The 15,357-nt window shown below is 48.2% G+C and overlaps 1 protein-coding gene across 1 annotated transcript in view; it reads left to right on the forward strand.

Annotated features, from left to right (window-relative positions):
* Nucleotides 1–2,752: 2,752 nt before the first annotated feature.
* LOC125452192 (inositol-trisphosphate 3-kinase B-like) overlaps nt 2,753–15,357 on the forward strand; it is a 117,291-nt gene continuing 104,686 nt past the window's right edge. The window contains exon 1 of the mRNA XM_048530302.2: nt 2,753–4,605. Coding sequence (XP_048386259.2) covers nt 3,748–4,605 — 858 coding nt within the window. The 5' untranslated portion in view covers nt 2,753–3,747. The remainder of the gene's footprint in view (nt 4,606–15,357) is intronic.

Raw genomic sequence — 15,357 nt, forward strand, 5'->3', positions numbered from 1 at the left:
CAGCCACAAGGGGGTGTGAGAGAGCAGCCTAAGTTGACTGGCTCATCAGCTTTTTGCAAGTTATGTCAATTATTTCCATCTGATTTCTTCAAAGAAACTTAATATTTTATCGCAGCAAAACTGGAGGCAATAGGAATCAGGGTGAAAACTCTGCTGGTTGGAGTCATACCTGGCACATGGGAAGATGCTTGTGGCTGTTGGTCAGTCGTCTCAACTCCAGGACATCTCTGCAGGAGCTCCTCAGGGTATTGTCCTCGGCTCAACCATCTTCAGCTGCTTCGTCAATGACCTTCCCCCCGTCATAAGGTCAGAAATGGGGATGTTCACTGACGACTGCACAATGTTCAGCACCATTTGCAACTCCTCAGATTATGAAGCAGTCCGTGTTCAAATGTAATAAGATCTGGAGTCTAGTCTTGGTCTGACAAATAGCAAGTAATATTTGCACCTTATAAATGCCAGGCAATTCCCATCTCCAGTAAGAGCTAATCTAATAGCCGTCCATGATATTCAATTGCATTACCATCTCTGAATTCTCCACTGTCAATATCACAAACTGAGCTGAACTGCCACATTAACACAGCGGCGACAAGATCAGGCCAGACGCTGGGAATACTGCAGTGAGTAACTCACCTCCTGACTCCCCAAACCTGTCCATCATTGACAAGGCACAAGTGGAGAGTGTGTTGGAATAATCCCTCAAGCCTGAAGGTTGAGGGTCCAACAACTCTCAAGAAACTTAAAACTATTTGGGATAAAGCAGCCCACTTGATTAGTATTACATCCTCAAGCATCCACTCCCTCCACCACTGATGCTCAGCAGCAGAAGTGTGTACTATCTACGAGATGCACTGCAGAAGTTCACCAAAGATCCTCAGGCAGCACCTTCCAAACACACGAGCACTTCCATCCAGAAGGACAACAGCAGCAGATACATGGGAACACCACTCCCTACAAGTTCCCCTCCAAGCCACTCACCATCCTGACTGGGAAATCTGTCACCGTTCCTTGACTGTCACTGGGCCAAAATCCTGGAATTCCTTCCATAAGGGCATTGTGAGTTGACTTACAGCACACGGACTGCAGCGGTTCAAGAAGGCAGCTCACCACCACCTTCTCAAGGGGTAACTAGGGACGGGCAATAAATGCTGGACCCAGCCAGAGATGCCCATGTGCCATGAGTGAATGCAGAAAGGGGCCACTGTTCTTTTTATGTGCTCGTTCCTGATTCGGTTCACTCTGTGTTTGTGGGGTGGGGGGGGGTAGTATATTTCACCCGGGGCTCACAAGGTTGGTGAAATGGGTTGACAAGCGGTAGATTCATTTCGATGTGGAGAAATGTGACAGGCAATATAACAGAGTGGGAGCAGTTTAACTGGTGGTGAAAACGTTTGGGAGCTGGGGATATATGTGCCCAAATAATTGAATGCAGGAGGATCCTGGAATCTTACACAGAGGAATAGGATCTGAATAGATCTGGTGAACATTTATATAAGACACTGGCTCAGTTTCTAGTGGAGTATCCCATCCAGTTCTGGATAAACAATTTCAGGAAGGATGTGTGAAGTTGTTCCAGAAGCTGCAGTGAAGATGGATGAGAATTGTTCGATGGAGGGGGGTCTTCAGTTGCACGGAAGTTGGGACTGTTTTCCTGGGAGGGGAATGTTGAGAGGGGGTTTGATAGAGGTGCTCAGTTGGGGGAGTGCTGTCCTGCAGCGGGTTCTGTCTTGCACGTACCCTTCTGAGGTGTCTGGGTCTATATGTTCATGGGAATGAGGATTCTGCAGGCTGCTGTCTGTCACCAAGGGGGTGAGGGGTGGGGGAAGGGGGTCAGGGTGTGTTGGGGGCTGTGTTCTCCATCAGGCCCTGCCTTTGAGATAATGAAGTGTAGAGCTGGATAAACACAGCAGGCCAAGCAGCATCTTAGGAGCACAAAAGCTCATGTTTCGGGCCTAGACCCTTCATGCCTTTGAACTGAGAGTGCTGCCAGCTGACCTACAAGCCTCATAGCCAGGAGGCCAGCATAGTGACACGGTGGCTCAGTGATCAGCACTGCAGCCTCACAGCGCCAGGGACCCAGGTTCGATTCCAGCCTCGGGCGACTGTCTGTATGGAGTTTGCACATTCTCCCTGTGTCTGTGTGGGTTTCCTCCGGGTGCTCCGCTTTCCTCCCACAGCCCAAAGATGTGCAGGTTAGGTGGATTGGCCATGCTAAATTGCCTGTAGTGTTCAGGGATGTGTAGATTAGGGGGTTGGGTCTCGGTGAGATGCTGTGAGGTTTGGTGTGGACTTGATGGGCCGAAGGGCCTGCTTGCACACTGTAGGGATTCTTTATGATCATTGTCACCCAGGCTCCAGTTGCAGCTGTGTACTGGGGACTAAATTTCTAATTCCTGGCCCTGCAGCAGAGCCTATCTGGTCCCACACATGTGTCAGCAAAAAATAATGTGTCCAAAGAAAGAGAAAAAAGAAAGTAAGCTAAATTAGAACCCCCTCCATAAAAAAAATTCACAGTCAGTGTCTAGGAGTAACTGTAAAATGATGACATTGCACTTTGTAATAGCTCATCTGCTGATCTGTAGTTGGCGGTGAAACTTTCTTAAGTTTCACATTGTTTTGAGCTTCTATTTGAAGTTCTGTAAGTGTGTGTGTGTGTGTGTGTGTCTGTGTGCCTTTATATCTGAGTGTGTTTCTGCGTCTGTCAAAACAAGCTGCCTCGCTCGCACACGCTCACTTCCTTCCTGCCCGGATAGCAGTCACACACACACACACACACAGTGGGCCAGGCAGTCACTGCATCGGAAAATATCACAGCTCAGCCGAGATCAACACACACTCGCTGCTGAGAGCCGAGCAGAGCGGCAGTGGATGTAGCCCGGAGCTTAAACGCAATAAATTTTATCTCAACTGGAGCAAAGCAGCGAGTGTCTGGAAGGGGCGTTCTGCTGGAATCTAGCCCCTTCCCCCTCCCTCATGTCTCTGTGAAGCCAAGCTGGACCTGGGTTTGCTTTCAGTGAAGTTTCGATGTGCTTTTAATTGTTGCTCGCCTGGAATTGGGTACTGCAAGAAATTTTTTGCTCTCTCACCCCTACCTCCGCGTCTGCAACGTAGCAGGGGGTCAGCTTGAGGAGGGGTCCCCACGCTACTCCGAGTGTTGGATCCAGCATGGGAGCTGCAACAAGAAGATCTCCTCCAGGGCATTGAACGTGACCCAGCGTGCAGCCTCTGAAAGTGTGTGTGTGTGTGTTGTTCGGAGAGTTTAAAACCAGCCTGTCTCCCTCCCACACGCACACAATGCACTGGATTTGAACTGGCATCGCCCTGTGGGCTGGCACCGATTTAACGACGAGAGCCCGAAGAGGGTGTGGGAGGAGAATGATTCTTCAAGCGTCAGGCATCTGGAGTCTGCCCGTGCGCTACTCGATTTTGTGGAGACCCTGCGGCGCGTTGTAGGGAGCCAGGCTCGAGGTACACCCTGTCATTGCTATCTCCAGCTCCCAGGGACTGTAGGTCCACCTGCCTCCTACATCTCTGTGCCCACCTCCCACCGTTTGAGAGGGGAGTTTTGGGTTGGGGGGTGTGAATAGTTACTTGCTAGCAGTGATGCCCAGACCAATCTCCTAACCTCAGTGAGGTAAGACATCCAATGCCTGGCGAGGGGGAGGGGAGGAGGGCACCAGGGAGTTTGAGGCTGGATGCCAATGCCCACCCCCACCCCCACCCCCAGCGCTGCCAGCTACTGATATTATGGCTGCTTGTGCCTTGGTCAACCTGGGCACAATGAGCAACGACATCAAGGCAGACTGTTCCCATCAAACCCGCAGGCTGGCGCTGAAGGTGCCCGAGAGGCATGTCTCCCGTTGCCATGTACGCCTGGCCCCAAACCCTGGGGTCAATGGCGGGCGTGGGCTGAAGCCGTCACGGTCCAGCGAGGACCTGCCAGCCTGCAGCCAGCTCCCCGGGGTGGCCCCCCCTCCAGAGGGAATGACCGGCCCCCTCCCTCAGGGGAAACCACAGCGAGGAATCTCCGAGAGCCCCACAGATCAGCAGGAGCCGCTCAGCAGTAGGGTCCCGGCCGGAAAATGGGAGCGCTCCCGGACGGATGAGGAGGTGTCAGCAGGCACAGGGGTCACTGGAGGCAGCCAGATGGAGCTGAGGCAGCCGCCTGGCTGGGATGTAGTGCCACTGGCATTGCCAGGCACCCTGATGAAGGGGAGTGGCAGAGCTCCAGTCCAGACTTGGCAGTGCCCCACCAAGGACCAGCAGCCTGGGGAAGGGCTGGATAGGCTCAGGACTCAGTCCCCAGACCACCCTCTGCCCCGTCGCCCGTCACCCACTCCTGCTGCCCAGCCCGGCCTGGTGGAGATCCCTCATGTTATCGTGACAGAGCATGGGCACGACGACAGCGGGGAGCCCAATGACGACAGAAACCCCAACGGGCCCCAGGCATTCGTCCGCAAACTCTCTTCCTCGTCAGCCTCCTCCGCTGGCTTCTCCTCCTCCTGGGACGAGTCGGAGGAAGACATCTCGAGTGACCCGGACAAAGGAGGCGATGTCAGCTCGGCCTTCCTCCAAACCCTGGAGCATCAGCCCAAACCCAGGGTGGTGAGTACAAGAAAAGCCCTTCTCACTCTCCTGATCGCGCTCTACGAACAAGGGAGGGAAGGGGGCAGTGATAACAATAACACCTGTATTTACCTAGCGTGTAGACATCAGACTGCCTTCGGTCAGATGGTTTGCTTGAAGAGGTAGGGTTGAAAGATGAAGAAGCGGTGGAGAGGTGTAGGGAGGAATTCCTCGGCTTATGGGCCAGGCCACTGTTGATTCGAACTGCTAATATTGAGAAGAGACCTGGATTAGACAGTTCTCAGAGAATTGTGAGGTTGGGGGGAGGGGGGGGGGTAGGTTACACAAATAGGGAGGGCAATGTGTGGATGGACGCTTGAAAACCAAGACAATAATTTAAAAATGGGGACATTTCTTAACTGGTGGATCAGCGAGCGCACAGGGAATGCTGAGTCAAAGTAACACAAGGTGAGTTAAGAAAAGTGAGGCAGGATTCTTGATGACCTCAAGTTTATGGAGGTCAGAACGTGGGAAACCAGCTGGGGGGGGGGGGTGTGTGTGTGTGTGAGTGTGTTTTCCTTTAGATTCCAATCGATCGAAGGAAATCGTGGTTTATAAGAAAGCCAGAAACAGTGGTAAACCTGAGGGTTGGAGGCAATTAAGGACCCAATGAGGGAAGGCCAAGAAACTGACTAGGAATGCATAAAGAGAATATGAATATAAGCTAATGAAGTACATAAAGACAGACTGTAAAAGCTTCTACCAAGATGTGAAAGGAAAATGGTCAGCAAAGGATAAATACGGGCCTCGTTAAACAGAGACAGGAGAATTTGTAATGGAGAACGGATCAATGTGGGGATAGTTATTCTATCAAGCTGTTCAGACTTGTTGTGACTTACTTCAGGGCAGGTGGGTCTTGAACTCAGCTCCCCCCCCCCCCGGTCAAGAGATAGGGACAATACCACTGCACCACATGAGCCGACAGCAGAACTGACAGATTTGCACCTTCTGAAGCAGAGATAGTAAGAACTGCAGGTGCTGGAGAATCTGAGATAACAAAGTGTGGAGCTGGATGAACACAGCAGGCCAAGCAGCATCTCAGGAGCACAAAAGCTGACGTTTCGGGCCTAGACCCTTCATCAGAAAAGTGAAGAAGGGTTTGAAGAAGGATCCAGGCCCGAGACATCAGCTTTCCTGCTCCTTTGATGCTGCTTGGCCTGCTGTATTCATCCAGCTCTACACCTTGTTATCCCAGATTCTGATAGCATCCGGATTCCCACAGAAATGAAAGGCATCCAGATCCTGCAGTGTGTTGGAATGGTCAAGGTTAGAGGTAACAGCAGCACAAAGGAGGAGCTGAGACAGCTATTACTATAGCAGTGGAAATACGCAGTCTTTGTAATGGTGCGTCAGAAACCTATCTTGGGGCCAAATGAGATTGTGAAAAAGGGAGCAGAAGTAGGCCATTTGGCCCATCAAGCCTGTGTCACTGTGGCCATGATTCCACTTTCTCCCTGCCCCTTAATTCCCTTTTGTCTCACTCAGGTTTGGATATATTCAGTGACCCAGCCTCTATTTCTGTCTGGGCTAGACAATTAAGAAACCTCTCAGAGAAGAAGTTCCTTCTTATCTCTATCTTAAACAAGAGACCTCTTATTTTTACATAATTCCTCCGCGTTCTAGATTTATTACAAGAGGAAATGCCCTCTCTGCATCTACCCTGACAACCCTCCTTAGAATCTTGTAGCTTTCAATAAGATCACCGTTCATTCATCTTAACTCCAAAGGCTACAGGTCCAACCGCTTCTCTTAAGGTAGTGTCTTCGCTCTAGGAATCAGCTGAATGAATCTTCTGTGAGCTGCTTCTAATGTAAATAAAAACCTCCTGAAATAAGAGGACCAGTGCTGTGCACAATACACCATTGTTTACAATGACTCCTGGACCCATTCGTACTACAGCATTCTGCAGTTCTTCGCTGTTTAAACAATATTCTGTTCTTCCCACCAACGTGGGCAACATAAAGTTTTCCCATATTGATGACCACTCCACATGACCACTCAAACTGCCTACATCCCTTTGCAATTTTTTTGTAGCCTCCTCAAGACCATCGTTCCTGCCTCTCTTTCTGTCGTCATCAAGTCAGGCTACAATACAGTTTGTCATCCAGGCCATTAATAGATCTCATTAAAAGTTGAAGTTCCTACACTGATCCCTAAGGCACTGCACATTCGCCAACCTAAAATTAATGCATTTATGCTCACTCTCTGACTCCTGATGTGAAGCGTCTAGGCCCGAAACTTTCCCACTTTCCTGCTCCTAAGATGCTGCTTGGCCTGCTGTGTTCATCCAGCTCCATACCTTGTTATCCCAAACTTCTAATAAAGTTTCCCTGAAAAGTTGCCCTTTCACAAAACCATGTTGACTCTGCCTGACCACATGCTGATGTGCTCGGGCAGACAGAGGTGTCACGCTAATGTTGCAGGACGAACCAATGCTCTGAGGACATTGGTCCAGATTCCACCAGGGTAACTATGGAATTTAATTTCAATTATTTTTAAATAAGAATCTCAATAAATGGTGGCCATGAAACTATTGTTGATTCTTGTGAAGCCTAACAGGTTCATTAATATTCTTTGGGGAAGGAAATGTGCCATTCTTCCCTACACGTGACTCCAGATCCCCAGCAATGTGGCTGACTCTAAGCGCCCTCTCAAATAGCCCGGTATCTCTGTTCAAAGGTAGTTGTGAATGGACAACAAACGTTGGCTGTGCCAGCAATGCTCACATCTAAATGCTCTGATACTACCTATTTAATCATGGATTATAGCATTTTCCCAATAACAAATGGTGGCCCAGTAATTAGCACTGCTGCCCCACAGCGCCAGGGAACTGGGTTCGATTCCATCCTCGGGCGACTGTCTGTGTGGAGTTTGCATGTTCTCCCCATGTCTGCGTGGGTTTCCTCCGGGTGCTCCGGTTTCCTCGTGCAGGCTGGGTGACTTGGCTGTGCTAAATTGCCCAGTGTGTCCAGGGATGTGTAGATCAGGGGGGTGGGATGCCCTGAGGGTCAGTGTGGACTTGTTGGGCCTGTTTCCATGCTGTAAGAATTCCATGATGAGAAGTTAGACCAAACTTTTGCCTTCTGAATTTCCCTTTCCTGAATTGAGACATTATATTTGTTGCTTTCCGGTACACTGGGATCTCCCCAGAATCAAGGGAATTTTGGAAGATTACAACAAATGCACCCATTATCTTCACAGCCATTTGTTTTGTGAGCCTAGGATTTAAGCTATCAGGGCCAGGGCACTTGTCAGTTTTAATTCCATTAGCTCTCCTAATACCTTTATCTGTCATTCTTCGGATCTTCTGCTGTGAACACAGATACTTGTTCAAGTTCTCTGCTGTTTCCTTCCTTTCCGTTATTAATTCCACTATCTCGCCCGCTAAAGGGCCAACACTCACTTTAGCTCCCGTCTTACACCCATAAAGAAGCTTTAGCTGTCTGTTTTTATATTTCTTGCTGGTTTTCTGGGTTTTTTGGTTGAGCCATCAAAGTGTTCCCGATCTGCTGGTCTACCGCTACACTCTTAAATGGCATTGTGCACCTTTTCCTTCACTGTGTTACCAAAATTGCAAACAGTCTGGTTAAGCTGTAAGGTAAAGTTGGGTGAGCCCTTGACGATGTAGGAATGGTGGAGGGGTTAAGAGAGGTACCAGTGAGGTAATGGATGGCTGCAATCAGCCTATTTGTGAACACTAATACCATGTCAGTGAATGATGTTGCAGAGGGGTAGCTTGGATCTGAGGAATAGGAAGGACCAAGGATTGATCCTTGGGGGAGTACCGATGGTAATGGTGCAGGAGAGCTTCATTGCATATGCTGCTGGAGAACACCGATGATAGCCACTCTCTGGGCTGGATTTGTCACAGACTGTGTACTATGGTCTCAGCGACATGAAATCACTAATACAGTAGATTGATAGCACAGGGCAGAGACAGCTATAGAATCATAGAGATATACAGCATGGGAACAGACCCTTTGGTCTAATTCATCCATGCCAACCAGATATCCTAAATTAATCTAGTCCCATTTGCCAGCATTTAGCTCATGTCCCTCCAAATACTTCATATCCATGTACCCACTCAGATGCCTTTTAAATGTTGTAATTTTACCAGCCTCTGGCAGCTCATTCCACACACACATCAACACGCTGTGTGAAAAAGTTGCCCCTTAGGTCCCTTTTATCTTTCCCCTCCCACCTTAAACCTATGCCCCCCTAGTTTTGGACTCTGCTACCCCAGGGAAAAAGACCATGGCTGATCACCCTATCCATGCCCCACATGATTTTATGAAGTCACCCCCCCTCAGCATCCGATGCTCTGGGGAGATTTTAATAAGTGTGTTCCAAATCATGAATGTTAGAGCCGGTAGTCAGAAAATGTTTCCAGTTGCAGGAGTGTGGGTGACCAGAAGAGACAGATTTCAACTAATTGGCAAAATAAGAAAAATGAATGCATTGCATCGAAAAGAAATACAGCCTAAGAGGAATTGACTAAACATTTGAAAAGAGAAATAAGGAAAGAGCTAGGTGGGGGGAGGGAAGGTGGGGGGGTAAGGATCATTTAAGCAATGGCCATTGAGCTTTTAGGAATGGGGGCTACCTTAAGTCTCCTCTCCCTCCGGCACTCCCCAAATTCCTGGGCATTCCCACGAGTCAACACAAAGGAATTAAACCTGGAGTCTCAATCTGTTTGTCTCAGAGAGACATTCAAAGTTTTGGCAGCTTCTAGCTCCCCTGTGTAATGTAGCCAGACACTGAGGGCTATAATTCTTCTATATATATATATATACACATTAATATAAAATTGACGAAAAGCACTGGAATTGTTTGGAATATCCTGCTGTTATTTCTGTTGTGTCTATTTCTGTGGACGGTTAATTTTAAACAGAGAGTTCTGGGGACATTATTAGTGGGAGAAGCAGAATGAGGAAATCCTGGGCTCGGGGTGTGAGGAAATCGGACTCACGGCCCATCAGTGCATTCTCATTAACCCAGTCAGCAGACACCAGACCATCTGAAGAAAGTCTCCAAAGTGTTTTTCCCTCCTATTCCCCAACCTCCACACCCCTGGCCCCAATTCCCTCCATAGTACTTGGTCCTAACGGTCATCTCTCCTGTCCTCATGTCAGCATACTACTTGACTGCAGGGGGCATGACGGCCCAGGATAACCTCCGATGCATACCCAGGGTCACTGGACAGTGGTCAAGAGTGGGGCTTCGGGGGCAACCGAGATTAACTACTGTTCGCCAACCAGGGATCAGATCCAGAGACAGGAGGGGCTATGGAAACTGGAGAGAGACAGTATGAGAGTGGGAGCCTGAAGAGGGAGTGAGAGAGGGGAGGGGAGAGAGACAGAGAGAGCGCCTAAAGCGACAAAGAGAAAAAGAGAGCGAGAGATGGGGGGAGGGGCGAGCCTGAAGACAGAGAGAGTGAAAGTCCAGAGAGAGAGAGAGAGAGAGAGAAAGAGAGGGGGTGGGTCTGATGAAAGAGAGAGAGAATATGAAGTTGGGGTCTAGGGTGGGAAAATGTGGGAATGATGTCTGGAGATAGAGTGTTACAGTTAGATCTTGGAGAGACAGAGACAGAGAGAGAGAGAGAGAGAGAGAGGGAGATAGATCTTGGAGGGAGAGAGGGGGAGACAGAGAGAGAGATGTGGATCCTGGACAGAGACAGTGAAACAGTTGGCCTGGCAGAGATACAGAGAGAGAGAGAAAACAAGAGGAAGGAAGCTGGAGATAAAGAAAAAGAGACAAAGTAAGAGAAATAGGGTGAAAGAAAGAAAAATGGATTGAGAGGAAGACAGAGAAAAAATGAGACAACAAAAGGTCAGGAGAGAGCAAGGCAGGAGAGGTTGGGATAAAGAGAAACAGAAAAAGGGAGTAAGTTTTAAAGATGGGGGCAGAGAGGAAGAGTGTAAGAAAGAAACAGATAAAAAAAAGTAAAGAATCAAAGAGAGAGAGAGTGGAAAAACTGTGCTGCAGTGAGATTGTGAGAGAAGATTGTTATCTCTGTTAGAAACTCTTTGCAGTCAGTGCGTTGGCTGACTGGGCCCGTTCCCAGCATCGTCCCCTCCTTTCCTCTCCCCTCCTCTAAATCCTTTCGAGATTACCACATGGTGCTGTAAAGCAGGACGGGCCGCCGTCTAAAACACTTTCCTTCGCCATCTGTGTTTGTGTGAGCGCTTCTATCTTGTGTATGTGTCTGTGTGTGTGTGTGTGTGTGTGTGTGTGTGTGTGCCTTTGTATGTGTGTGTGCCCTTGCGTGTGTGTGTGCATGCACATGCGAATGTCTGTGTGTGTGTGTGTGCACATGTGTGTGTGTGCGCATGCCTGCATAGTAACATACACAGAAGCACATTTCACACTCATACACACAATCACATGCGTGCGCACACACACACATACACATAGTCATGTTTGCTCACAAAGATGTACACCTTTTTTTACATGGTGTGATGGGCCCTGTAGTAATTGGTCTGACCCTCCCATGTTGTGTTAAACTGTGAGATTCTGTCCCATTGTGGTAAGATTCAATATACTGCTCTCTGATAACTGCCAGCCAGCTTGATGTTCCATGTGATGTCATTGCTAGCCCTGACGCAGGCCCCTGGTGTTCTCTCTCTCCTTCTCTATTGCTTCTAGTCAGCTATTCTCGTGTTGAAGCCTTTTGGGCTGATTGGAAAATAACTTATTTTTGAGCAACTTCTCAAATGTGCCAGGAGACTGAACAATAAACATGTCAGAGTGGACTGTGGTGAACCAGCCCTATAGTTACAGCAACAACCCACAGTTCAAGATTTGATTCTTTTTATCTTGGACCGTAAATACTCCAAATTGATAACAATCTGCATGATTAGTTTCAACCAGTGTTGCCCATACTTCTGGGTTTTGGGAGAGGGGCTAATATCCTCATGAGCCTTCACTGCACCACCCCCTGTACCCCTTGTGGTGGGAGACTTGACCATGTCATGTCTAAAATTGATTGTCTTTTCATGATCAAATTTGTTGTTTGTGGGATCTTGCTGTGCCTTTTTGGTTACAGGATTCCAAGCATGAGAATAAACCCTACTGTAATGATATAGGGTTTGGTGATCAGAGATAATGGGAACTGCAGATGCTGGAAAATCCAAGATAACAAAGTGTGGAGCTGGATGAACACAGCAGGCCAAGCAGCATCTTAGGAGCACAAAAGCTGACGTTTCGGGCCTAGACCCTTCATCAGAAAAGGGGGAGGGGGAGAGGGTTTTGAAATAAATAGGGAGAGAGGGGGAGGCGGACCGAAGATGGAGAGAAAAGAAGATAGGTGGAAAGGAGAGTATGGGTGGGGAGGTGGGGAGGGGATAGATCACTCCAGGGAGGACGGACAGGTCAAGGAGGCGGGATGAGGTTGGTAGGTGGGAAATGGAGGTGCGGCTTGAGGTGGGAGGAGGGGATAGGTGAGACCCCACAATACCGACAGCCACCATACAGTAGCTACTGACAAACTTAAAGAAGCAAAACTGGGGTAATATACAAAATACCATGCAAGGAGAAATGTAGGCCAAACTGGAAGGGAACTGACATTACAGATACACAGACACCGACTAATCATGAAGAGACATGACCAGTTCTCATTTGTCTCACGACACACAATGAGGGACGCGAACTGGACTGGGACAACACATCGGTAATCGCACGAGGCAAACAGAGACATGCCAGGGAATTCCTGGAGGCCTGAGGTTCCAACTGGAACTCAATCAACAGACACGTTGAATTAGACCCTGCACACCGACCACCGAGAAACAAAACCGGAAGTAATAGCAATCAGTGCAGCAAACCGAAGCGTACAAATGCCAAGTGGAACAGAACACCGAAGCTCCATCAGAGCCGCACTGGCGATGTTACTGAGCAGGGTGACTAAACATTTATAATCAAACCCATTGGCCCAGCGAGCATGTCTGCAACCTCCTCCCCAGCCCAAGCTACAAATCTTCTCGAAAACTTTAAACAACATTAAATTTCAGGGGGCTGGCAGATTAGACATTGCGGAAATGTTTGCCCTGGCTGAAGAGTGTAGAACTAAACATTGCAAGCTGAAGATAAGTGGGGCAGCATTGGGAGCTGGGGTGAGGAGAGGTTCCTTCTCAAGGCAAGGCCTGTGCTTCCACAACCACTAGGGCCATCAAAGTAGCTCACAGATATTGAAGGATTGTAGCCAATCACATAATGCAGGAAACACAAGGGCACAGGACTCCTACAAATAGCAACACAGTACTACGTGGGCCACTTGCTTTCATAGAACAGTAGGAGGCCATTCAGCCCATTCAGCACTAGTTGAGGGATGAGTATTGTCCTGGGTACCAGGGATAACATATCTACACATCTTCATAAAGTAGACCCACAGGATTTTCTATTTGAGAGAAGTTCAGGACGCAACAGGACGGTCAGCCAGCCTGGCTTGGTCCCATTTCTTTGCCTCAGTGGGATCTGAACCCTGCGTCTTTGGACTCTGAACTATCGTGGAATCCTTACAGTGCGGAAGCAGGCCATTCAGCCCATCAAGCCGCACTAACCTGCCAAAGAGCATCCCACCCAGACCCAACCCCACCCAATTCCTGTAACCCTGCATGGCCAGCACACCCCTTGACACTATGAGCAATTTAGCATGGCCAGTCCACATAACCTGTACATTCTTGGACTGTGGGAGGAAGATTTTTGGATGGTAACGAAATCAAAGATGAAAAGGGTAAGGCAGGAAGGTGAGACTGAAGTCGAAAATTAGCCACGCTCTGACTGGATGACAGAACAGGATCAAGGGCACAAAATGATTTTCTGCTCCCGTTAATGTTTACATTGTTAAGTGCCCAAATTGACTATCCCATTTTTCTACACTACAATTATGATGAAAGGTAGGCTGTAAAGAACTTTACAGATGGTCTGAAAGTTGTGTTAGGTGGTATACAAATGCATGCTAGATCATTTTATTGATTCTCATTGTTTGTTTAGCCATAGAACCCTTATTAAAAATAAGATAGCGGGGAGTTTGGATGCAAATAAAATCATAAATGATAACCAGGGTGGATTATTGATGGGGAGGTTTTGCCAATCTACTTTATTGCTATTTATTGCTCCCTGTAAGCAAGGAGGTTGTTAGGGGAAAGGCATGTGGGTGTGGTGTGCTTAGATAACAGTAAGCCCTTTGATATAGTACTTCTGGAAAGAATAAACTGTAGATGGAAAATGAAAGGGCCTTGTTGATGATCAATTGTACCTGTTGTAGCAATACTAACTCAGAAACAGTGAGTAAAGCAAATTAGATGTAGACGTGTTTTAAAAGGTCAATATTGAACTAAAATGATGAGGTAACGATGCTGCTTAATAATTCTTTGCTGTACCTGCACCTTGTGTAATTCCATTTGCCATAAAGGATATCACAGCTAATTGCAGGAGGCATCAATGTGGAATGTTGGAGGGATTGAGAACGGGAATGAGATAGTAGGAACTGCAAATACTGGAGAATCCGAGATAACAAGGTATAGAGCTGGATGAACACAGCAGGCCGAGCAGCATCAGAGGAGCAAGAAAGCTGGCGTTTCAGGCCTAGGCCCTTCTTCATTTTTCTGATGAAGGGTCTAGGCCCGAAACGTCCGCTTTCCTGTTCCTCTGATGCTGCTCGGCCTGCTGTGTTCATCCAGCTCTACACCTTGCTATCTCTTATTTGACAGCGGGAATGTTCTCTGTGCGAAGGAGATGTTTATCACAGGATCACAGCTACAAGGAATGTCAGGCCCTTGACCATGCTGATCACTCGGGCTCTTCCATAAAGAAGGGGAATTTAAAATGGTTCAGCACAAACATTTAGCTGTGATTGGAACTTATCCTCACCTCCCAGTTAGTGAAAACCAAGCAGGAGGTTTGGTTAAAAATGGAATAAGTGAGGAGCAGGGCCTTTCTTCTCCCCCATCAAACAGGAGCATTTTTGTTGAATGTACAGAGCAGTGTGTGCTAACACTGGGCCTTGCTCCACTTGTCATAGAATCACAGAGTTGTACAGCTCGGAAGACAGACCCTTCGGTCCAACTTGAGCGTGCTGACTAAATTAATCTAGTCCCTTTAGCCAGGAACAAAAACAGAAGTCGCTGGAAACACTCAGCAGGCCTGGCAGCATCTGTGGAGAAACATCAGAGCCTGTACTGTGCTGTAATGTTCCATGTTCTATAATGTTTCAGGCCCGGTGACCCTTCTTCAGAACATTGCCAGCATTTGGCCCATACCCGTCTAAACCCACCCTATTGATGTACCCATGCTGATGCCTTTTAAATGTTGTAATTTTGCCAGTCTGTAGCTCTTCTTCTGGCTCTTTGTTCCATACACACACTGCCCTCTGCATGAAAAAGTTGCCCCAGAGGGTCTGTTTGAAATCTCTCCCCTCTCACCTGAAACCTATGCTCACTAGTTTGGCCTGAGCTTGGAATCAAGGCTAGCTTCGGAGTCAAGGTGAAGTTGCCTGGAGCTGGGATGAGGAAAGACTGGAAGGGGCCCTGGCAGGAGACATTAGCTCACAGGTGGCATCAGGAATTTTACCCCGTTCCTCGCAAAGCCACCTTGCCCCTGAGTGCTCAGATCTTCCATCACCACCAAATCCCATTCCCACTCCCGCCAATTCCCATTCCCTCTGGCTCTCATTCCCACTGCCCAGTTCTGAATCTCACTGTCCATTTCCCACCCTGCCACTCATGAATCTCAGCT

The sequence above is a fragment of the Stegostoma tigrinum genome, chromosome 4 (genome assembly GCF_030684315.1).
Source record: "Stegostoma tigrinum isolate sSteTig4 chromosome 4, sSteTig4.hap1, whole genome shotgun sequence".
Taxonomy (NCBI): Eukaryota; Metazoa; Chordata; class Chondrichthyes; order Orectolobiformes; family Stegostomatidae; genus Stegostoma; species Stegostoma tigrinum.